At 35.0% G+C, this 9,954-nt stretch overlaps 1 protein-coding gene and 1 long non-coding RNA gene across 4 annotated transcripts in view; one reads left to right on the top strand and one right to left on the bottom strand.

Annotated features, from left to right (window-relative positions):
* The first annotated feature begins 305 nt into the window (after window positions 1–305).
* The window catches only part of DARS2 (aspartyl-tRNA synthetase 2, mitochondrial), a 25,232-nt gene continuing 15,583 nt past the window's right edge, over window positions 306–9,954 (top strand). Inside the window, exons 1-10 of one of the 3 annotated variants that reach the window (XM_082437900.1) lie at window positions 306–431; window positions 1,090–1,189; window positions 2,443–2,509; window positions 4,083–4,184; window positions 4,581–4,676; window positions 6,094–6,217; window positions 6,809–6,855; window positions 7,492–7,598; window positions 8,399–8,468; window positions 9,145–9,324. In XM_082437900.1, coding sequence (XP_082294026.1) covers window positions 311–431; window positions 1,090–1,189; window positions 2,443–2,509; window positions 4,083–4,184; window positions 4,581–4,676; window positions 6,094–6,217; window positions 6,809–6,855; window positions 7,492–7,598; window positions 8,399–8,468; window positions 9,145–9,324 — 1,014 coding nt within the window. In that variant the 5' untranslated portion in view covers window positions 306–310. Of the gene's footprint in view, window positions 432–1,089; window positions 1,190–2,442; window positions 2,510–3,689; window positions 3,808–4,082; window positions 4,185–4,580; window positions 4,677–6,093; window positions 6,218–6,808; window positions 6,856–7,491; window positions 7,599–8,398; window positions 8,469–9,144; window positions 9,325–9,954 lie in introns of those variants that run through there. The other 2 variants (XM_082437902.1, XM_082437901.1) reach the window with 2 other exon arrangements.
* Window positions 6,098–9,954, bottom strand: part of LOC309649379 — a 30,085-nt gene continuing 26,228 nt past the window's right edge. Inside the window, exon 7 of the long non-coding RNA XR_014257063.1 lies at window positions 6,098–6,210. This is a non-coding gene — a long non-coding RNA (uncharacterized lncRNA). The remainder of the gene's footprint in view (window positions 6,211–9,954) is intronic.

Here is a 9,954-nt window from a genome sequence, read left to right as displayed (position 1 = left end):
CGTACGCTTGTCACTTCAGGCCGAAGCTTTGTTTGTTAATAGAAGTGAAACGGATGCGTTAAGAGGGGACAAAGATTTTAAAAGTTCTTTCCCCTACCCAACTTCCCCAAAGGCCCCAAAGACTTTGCAGATTTATCTAGTTTGCCGACACGAGCTCTTGAATGTTCAGCGGACAAGGGCTTAAATATAAGAGAGTGGGAACTACTAACATTTTAAGGGATTTGTGTGTATTTCCAAAACTGACTTTTGACCGCCATCCAACACGTGCAGCGTGAGATTCCTGAGCGTCTCGCCATCCTGCGGCTCTAACATGTTCTGTTGGTTAAGTCGGCTGTACAGGGGTTTATCCAGACCCACTAGAAGGACCACACAGCTGATCTGGGGTTCTTTCTCCCGAAGTCTGGTACTGAGTTCACAGAGGAGAATTCCAGGTGAATGTAATGAAGAGGTTTGTCCTCTGAACAGCCCTTCCTCCTTTTCTCTGCAGCAAGAGTGCTTATTCCATTTTTCCCCTAGTCTCGACTGGATAGCTTTATGTGTAGAAGCACATCATTCACCCTCTTCATTTCTCATAATGTAGTTTTCTCCCTGGAATTTAAAAAGAGCAGAAAAGTAACCACGTGAATAAGGCTATTCATTAAGCTCATGCTGTGAATAAGAAGCCTAAAAAATTCTTTCATACTTGAGAATATTTTGAATAGGGTTTTCAAATGTACAAGTGACTATTTCACTCTAGATTCATACTAAAACCAGTTACTGCACCATCAAATTTATGAAATTCCCAAGATCCTATTTCATTTGGGGAAGAAATGTACACTATTAAGAACAGTGCGTCTTAGGTCAATGCAGATGCTGGGTGATCAAAAATATTTAGATTCTTAACACAAGGCAAAAATTTACATTAAGACAGTTATTCACATGGCTTTTGACACATTTGCAGGTGAATTTAATAGTGATTGATTACATTCTTCAACTTTATAAATTTCATCCATTGACATGAAATACCAAAGATGGTGTGATTTGAGAGTCTATTCTCAAACAATGTACAAATGATATATTTTTAATCTTACTTTTTTTCGTTTCTTTAAGAACTCAGTAGCTTTGTTGCCCGGACCAACACGTGTGGAGAGTTGCGTTCTTCTTACTTAGGCCAAGAAGTCACCTTGTGTGGATGGATTCAGTACCGAAGGTAGATAGAGGCAGGTGGTTTAAGTATGCATGATGGTGGTTTTCCTAAGGCAATTTCAAACTGCTATTAATTTCTAACCAGTCAGAAGAATAAAAGCTTTGCAACTCCTGTAGGAGTCTCAGAAGTCATTGAATTTTCAGTTTTGTTTTTGTTTTGAAAGACTCAAATAGTGTCACTCTCAGTAAGTACCAGTAACATCTGTTGAAGGGTATAATAAGTGTGATCCACCAAGGGACAGAAATGTCCCTAGGTTTACTAAGATTGAAGAGTTCCTAGGACCAGTAATTGGGTAAGCTGGTAAGCTTCCATAGCATAAAAAAGCATAGTTTTTGCTAAATTTAGGTGGAGAAAAAGCCTAAAAACATGAACAATGATTCCTTAATGTTAGAGGACATATTATTGTTGTTGTTCATCTCTATATTCCAGAACATACCTGAATGGAACATTAATTCACAATGAAGAGATCCAAAATACATAGACTGAGTGATTTTCCTAAAGAATATGTCCCAATATATTGTAGACCAGTTGTAAGTTCATTTCTTTACAAGTAAAAGCCTCTTCCATTTGGCTGGTCAAAAAAAAAAAAAAAAAAAAAAAGAATATGTCCCAAATGGGTGGATATTTGACCCATACATTTGGTGACTTTTATCTCCTGAAGGAAAATCTGAGGAGGCTTTCTGTACCTCTTCTTGGTCCTAAGAACTGTATGTGAAATGTCGGTTGAATGCTAAAATATTGGGGTTTGGGGGACCTTTTGATGGCTTATAGAGGTATTAAGTTAGTACTGGACCTCTTTTAGAAAATTTTAGATTACATCTTATTTTTAGGAAAATAAAAGATTTTATATTGCCGTATTTTAAAAAATGACCAATCAGATGTCTCTAATATGCTAAAATATTACCTTTGGATTTTAATATATGGAAAGTTTCCAATTTTAACTCAAATTTCTTATAAAGACTTAAGCCAATAAAATTTTTTAAGTTTTAAAATCTGCCTTTTCATTAATAAGCCATCTGGATAGCATTAGTAAGCTGTACATACAGCTACGAAAAGTTGAAATTGTAAACGAAAAAGTTTTTTCATTAATAAGCTACAAGATAATTACACAAATATAACTATGAATGCATATTATTTATTATAAAAAAGCAACATGTGAAATTGCATGGGTTTTTTATTTGTTTAATTTGTTTTGCCTGCTTAAATTTTGGTCTCAAAGATTTTATCCTAATATGTTCACTTTCTTCATTAATCAGGCAAAACATCTTCCTGGTCCTAAGAGATTTCCATGGGCTTGTTCAAGTTATCATTCCTCAGGATGAGGTAATAGAAGGTTCCTCCTGTTATCTCCAAGCCTCTTTGATGCTGTGGTTAGAATAAATGAAGCGTGTTGGATAAGTATGTTTGAGATTTCAAATTAAGAAGTTTATTGTTAATGAAAATTAAGACTACCATAAGCCACATTAAGACAAATGACAAACTGCGAAAAAATATGTGCAATTCATGTCACAGACAAAGGGCTAATTTCTCTAATATCTAAAAGGCTACTACAAATCAATTAAAATTTTTTTAAAAAAATACCAGTGACCCACTAGAATGATGAGTGCAGAATATGAACATAAAATTTATAGAAAAAATATATAAATGGCTATTTTTCTATATGTCTGTAGACATATGAAAATATGCCCAACTTCACTCATAGGCAGAGAAATATGAATTAAAGCTACACAGAATTGTTATTTTTTATGCACTGGATTGACAACACACTGTGTTTGGGAAAACAAGTGCTCATACATTCCTGGAGGGAGTATAACTTGGCACTAGCTCTATGGATGGCAATTTGGCAATATCAAAATTATAAATGCATATATCCTTTGAACCATTCGTTCCACTTGTAGTCAATGATCTTAAAGTTATCTTACACGTAGACTTACATAGATGCAAAATGACACAAATACAAGGTTATTCACTGCTGAAATATTTTTAATCGAAAGAACAATCTAGATGTTACCCAGTAAGAGACTGGTGTAAAAAATAATGTACATCCTTACAGCTATGGAAAAGACTGAAGAAGCTTATTATGTACTAATATGGGAAAAAATCCAAGGTATATTGTTAGATATAAAAACGGGATACAGAAGAGCATGTAGAGTGATATTATCTGTACTAAAAAGGGCTTGTGTATGTGTGTGTATGTTATGAACTGTCCCTGGAAGGACACATAACATTGGGTATCTTTGGGGAGGGGAACTAAGGAGCTGGAGAGAGACTTTTCACTGTAGATCTGTTTATACCCTTTGAATTTGAGCCATGTGAAGGTACTACCTGCTCAAAAAATAATTACCATTAAATTTAGATAAAATAAAGAACTCTCATCATGCTTGCTGAACATCATTGGTTTCTATTTTGGTAATATTTACAAATGTTTGTACACCTGAGAAAAATAAGATTTACTCAGCTTTTAATGTTTGAAGTAAGTAAAGAGCCATGGGTTATCTTTCAGGGATCAGGATGCAGAGATGAGCGTAGCTAACCCAGGAGAACTCCTTCACTTTGGACTCCCTTATTGCTCTTGGATTTAACTGCCCCTAAGGCTAACCCTGGAGACAGTTGCCTTTAAAGTATGTGGGAATTGTTTGCATTAAACATTCTTCTCCTTATTCTCCTTTAAGGAAAAAAATTTTTAATTCTTAATAGTTTTACTTGCTGTATTATACGGAGTCAAAATGGGGATGCAGTTTACCAAATTCTTTAATAAAGTCATTAAGAGAAGCCCCAGTATTTATTGCAATTAAGTTATGAGTATTAACATTTTTCTAAGCCATAAGCTACAGTTGCTGCAGAGTCCTTTAAGTTCATTTATTTGTTGGAACTATTTTCCCCTCTTATTCTGTAGTCGGCTGCTTCTGTGAAGAAGATTTTATGTGAAGCGCCCATGGAATCTGTGGTGCAAGTGTCCGGGACAGTAATTTCCCGACCTCCAGGACAAGAGAATCCAGTTAGTAATTTAGAAACTGTCTATTTAAATTTTACCTGTGTACATGTGCACTGTCTGTCAACACATTCAGGCAACAGCGACTGAGTATCTATTAGATATCCAGCACTAAAGCTCTGCAGGTTCTACAAATGAACCTACAGATTTTAAAATCTTCACTGCAAACATAAACGCTTATGTAAATATGCATGTTAAGACATTTGGTAATGAGCTCATCAGCCACAGATATACATAAGAATGTCAAAGTCGTACACAGACATTTATGTTTTAGACTATACACTATAAGCACCCCGTGTTTTACATATGTAAATAAATGCTTGTGTTTTATAAATATTCATTGTGTACATGTCCTGATGAGTGATTTTTAAAATAGGTCTTTTCTCTCTCTCTCTCTTTAAGAAAATGCCAACAGGTGAGATTGAAATCAAAGTTAAAACAGCTAAACTTCTGAATTCCTGCAAGAAGCTGCCCTTTGAAATTAAGGACTTTGTGAAGGTGCCATCCTCTGTTACTAATAAAATAGAGTATCTAGAAAATGTTGATAACCAGTAAAGTGTCCTCAGAGTTTTTTAAAGCAAAAGTTTAACTTCTACAAAATTAAGCATGTTATTATAGCTATATCATGAATTATTCTGTTAGTTTTACAATTTCCTGGTGAACTGTTCTTAAATATCAACAGTTCATTAAGCTGTCGCAGCTCCTGAACACCTAGAATGTTTTTTCAGACAGCTGGAAACAAGGTTGTCTTTAAGACTTAGATGTTATTTTGTTCCATTTTTTTTGTTGCTATGGTTTTACATTTTGAGAGGAAATTTACATTTACCTTAGAAATGGCCACGTGGCGTAGGAGATCCTGCATATATTAAGTTTAAGCCTCTAACAGTGATAAAATGTTTATAAGGCATATAAATATGATTACTGTAATTTAGGATGTTCTTTGAGGAAGCTAGACAGCACTGGATATGTAAGCCCAGCTAATTTTCAGCTTTGTCACAATTGTCTACAGTTGTAGACTTATATATACCTAATTTATAAACTAATCTGTAAAGGATTTTTTAAATTGCATGGCCACTTAGTCTTACAATTGAGTTCCCAGTACTTAATATTTTAATTAGAAAAAGCAGTATAATTACAGAGTTGACCTTGTTGTGGGGAAAAAAAGGAAATATGCAGTTTTCCACCAGCTCTAAGCTTTTAGAAAGAGAAATGACAGGTAGTTCTTCTATTTCTATTTCTAGTATCAAAGAAATAAACTATTCCAGGGGAAAGGACTTTTTAAAAAAGGTTGTCAGCACAGGAGGGATGCAGAGAATTCCAGCCTTGAAAATAAGCAGACCTTATCACTGTGTTCCTACTAGTACAGCTGTAGAGATTCGTCTGCTGCTCGCTTGCATTTCTTAAACTTGTCGTCCCATCCAGGTCATAAAGTCGTGGCTGTTTTTGGCCCTGGTATATATTTTCTAATGATCTTTGAAATCTTTACATTTTTTTTTTCAGGATTAAACTCCAGGCTTAAAAATGAATGGGTAGGGAGTTCCCTGGTGGCCTGGTGGCCTAGTGGTTAGGATTCCAGGCTTTCATGGCCATGGTCCGGGTTCAATCCCTGGTCGGGGAACTGAGGCCCTGCAAGCCACGTGGTCAAAAAGAAAAAAGGCGGAAAAAAAAGAATGAATAAATGTTTAGTAAGGTAGGCAAATTTCAGTCAGTGAAGTGTGGTTCACTGAAAAATGTAAAATCTATGCTAGTAACAAGCCTAGAAGTCATAGGAATTAAGGATGGTGGTGTGTGTGCACAAATGGTGGAAGCTAAAGAAAGAGCTAAAGTTCTTGAAAATTCACAATCTGTATCTAAAGTTAATATCTTTTTAATATTTGAAAAATATTTAAACATAAAAATCTTTAAATTTGTTTAGAAAACAGAGGCTCTTCGTTTGCGGTATCGCTACTTAGATTTGCGTGGTGTCCAAATGCAGTATAACCTGCGACTGAGGTCCCAGATGGTCATGAAAATGCGGGAATATCTCTGTAATCTACATGGTAAGGGAAGAAACAGTAATTTCCATGTGTTTTATCCTAGAACATAATTTAGTAACATAAAACATAATTTAGTTCCCTAGTGGGTCATAAATACAGCCTTTTAAAGGTGGTAGTGCCTGTTAATGTTGTCTAAGTATTTACCATCACTGTTGAAGGTGGACCAGCCCTTTGGTTGTTATCTGTAAGTTTTCTTAATTCTTTATCATGCTTGTACATCATTTGTTGGGAGCTCAGAAATGTCATGTGAATGAAACTAGACTCTTCAGTCAGTCCTGGGTTTTTTCCTACTGTATTTGTGTTATTTTTGCTACACTAGCAGAACACAAGAAAAACCAGAACAGTTCAGTACACAAGAATCTATCAAACAGAATTATTACATTACAAAATTACCAACTTTATGAACAGAATAGAATTTTATGAAAATCTTCAGCTTCCCTCTTGGGTTTGTAGAAACCAGAATCAATATGCTTCGTAGCTTATTTCAGTCAGAATTCCTAATTAAAGGGTAGCCTCAGATTTGTTGGACTGTATTGTAGACATCATATTTGGTAAATTCCCATCTTTTAAATTCTGATATTTCTCTCTTTTTAGGGTTTGTGGATATAGAAACACCAACATTATTTAAAAGGACTCCAGGGGTATGTATATTCCTTAAATCAGCCTACTAATAATGTCCTGTTAATTATGAAACTGGACCACTTTGCTTTTATATTCCCTTAGTTCTATTTCTTTTATTTATTTTACTGCCTTAGGATGTTCAGACTAACTAGGTATTTTAAGAGTTGAGAAAATTATATGGGTCAGTACTTTTAGTCAGAATCCTTTAATCCTACATCATTTTCTTTCCATTGAGGTTTATAGCTACAAATCAATAATGAATTGGTTCATTAAAAATAAATCCATTGTTCATTAAGAACTGACATTTTCAAACACTGGTATTTATACAGTCTATGGACTTATAAAATTATAGTTTAAATTTAGAAAAGCAGTTAGGAATTACTTGACTAGGAATTGATGCACAAAATCCTTTTTAGCTAGTAACAGAATTGGGCATTCATTTCAACAAGCATACATTTAATACTTGCTGTATACAAATATTTAAAGCCTACTATGTGCAAGCCTTTTGGGGACTAAAGGATGAGCAAGAAATGATCTGTCACTGTGGGAACTTTGCTCTTTAGTTGATTTCATTGATGAACTGAAGTATTGACTTCTACCAGATCTTGAATTTGCTTTTTAATAATATCTCTGCTCTCCCTCTCTCTCATTCAAAGGGTGCAAAAGAGTTTGTAATACCATCCAGGGAACCTGGAAAGTTTTATTCTCTCCCTCAGAGCCCTCAGCAGTTTAAGCAGCTTCTGATGGTTGGTGGTTTAGACAGGTGAGCTTTCTTTATGATAGTACTGGTCAGAAAAGGAAAAGAGGGGGAAGAAAGGGGAAAAGGAAACACAAAGTTGTCTAATCTCTTAAAAGAAGGTTTGAAAATGTATGAGAGTTTGGAAAATACTTGTAAAATACCCTAAAAATGTGTAGTCATTATGTAAAGATTTATTGGGTGACCATCGTGTACAAAGCTCTATGCTAGTAGATGGGGTAGGGGGTTAAAAACAAAAAAGAATAGGTTTTGCTCTCAAGGAGCTAATAAATCTAGTAAGACAAAATAGGATATTAAAATCAACTGTGATGTAAACCAAAAATAAGTATGTTGAGTGTTGCAAATTAGTTGTATTAAGAGGTTTGAAATTATATTGTTTTGGGAAATATCACGAAAAACTTTGGGAACTAGGCCTTCTGGGACAGAGCTGCGTTTCAGCAGATGAAGATGAGAGTTGGAATGGCATAGCACAGGAAAGCTCAAGTGTATTCATGGAGCAGTGAGTATTTCAATTTGGCTGAAGCAAAAGAGTGTGTATAAAGAAGCATGGACTGCCTTGCATGTCAGTCTAATATATGAATATCCAAAGGTGCCATTGTATATTTGTAAGAATATATTGAGCAGTTAACGTCTCATGGGTCAACTATGCATCTGATTAGATTAGAGTATCATAAAGAATTTTAAAATTTGTTATGCCCTTTTAGTATCATTATTGTTTCGTACCCTGCATTGCCAGGAACTTTTGGGGGAAAGTGTGTGTGTGTTTCTAGAATCCTGACTCAATTAACACTATTTTCCAATTGTAGATATTTTCAAGTTGCCCGATGTTATCGAGATGAAGGATCAAGACCAGACAGACAGCCCGAATTTACTCAGGTACTAAGTTATATTCACTCATCTCTTACTGATTCAGCCTTGCTACAGCCAAGAATGTCAAAACCAGGACAGAAATTATATATACTTCTCATTACATTTTATCTATCAGATATTTAATTAAACTAACCTGCAGTTGAGGCATTAGTTATTTAATTTTTGATCCATTTATAAAGAATATGGTCATAAACTAAGGAATGACAGATTCCTACAGTGTTTTAATGGTCATGATATGACAAAGTTCTTTAAAAAATCTCTTGTGCACTAAAACAGACAATTCTGTATGTTGATACTTAATCTATTTATCTGGTCAACGTCATCAAAGCTATTATGATTTAGTTTCTGTATGATATCATATTAATTAGTATGGCACAGAAATCAGTAATCAGCACAAAAACCATAAGATTTGGAGTTGGACAGACCTAAGATCAAATGTAATGTAACCGTACATACTCAGGCAAGTCACTTAGCCTCTCTGAGCCTTAAGCCATGAGATAGTTGTGGGAACTAACAGTTTGATGTATGTAAAGCACTAGATGTACAGTAATATTTAACCTGCTTCCCCTTGTATTAAGAACAGAATCCAATGGTAATTTGAAACGAGAAATATATAAATATGTATGTATATACTAATATTGTGGCTCTTCAAGTTAGTTTCCATATGTTGCTTTGGTTTCAGATTGACATAGAGATGTCCTTTGTAGAACAGACTGGCATCCAGAGTCTAATTGAGGGTTTGCTCCAGTATTCATGGCCCAGTGACAAAGATCCTGTGGTGGTTCCTTTTCCTTGTATGACTTTTGCTGAGGCGTTGGCCAGCTATGGAACTGATAAACCTGACACTCGCTTTGGGATGAAGGTACTTTTCTTCACTTTTCCAAGACTCTGCCCCCGAATAGTCCTATAGTCTTTTGAACCACTTTGATGTTTACAACCAGTTACACACACTGTTATATCATATTTTTTGTTGTTACCTTAGCGTGTTACTTTTGTTGTTACCCAGCTACAGCAGGAGAGAATAATAGCATGTTAGCATTACAGTGCCTTTTCTCTGTCTACTGTGTTCCAAGATTCATTTCCAAGAGCAAGGTTCTTGCTATAATGTTTTTATTACTGGCAAGTTATTAGTTACATGGATACGAATGGTAACTTGAAAGGAAAAAAAAAAACAAAAAAAAACCTGTTCTTTCCTCTTGAATTTTTCTTAAGCTAAAATGGCACTTGAAAGGCAAATGATTAAGAGTTATTTATTCTTTTTCCCTGGTCTATAAAGAGCTCAAACATATGGAAATGTTTATTCATATTGTTAAGATCTACACATATTTAACTAAGGGTAACAGTAGAACTTACACAGAGCAGTTTTCCTTAGCAGGCCTCTTGTTATTTGCTCTTAGACAGCAACAGCCCTTCATCACTGTAATGCTGGTGACATTTCTATATCTCAGTTCTCAGTGCAGATTCCTTAGAAACTGAGTTCTGCTTGGTCCAC

Source organism: Balaenoptera physalus (assembly GCF_965194825.1).
Source record: "Balaenoptera physalus genome assembly, chromosome: 1".
Lineage (NCBI taxonomy): Eukaryota > Metazoa > Chordata > Mammalia > Artiodactyla > Balaenopteridae > Balaenoptera > Balaenoptera physalus.
This window is presented reverse-complemented; position numbering and strand designations above follow the sequence as displayed.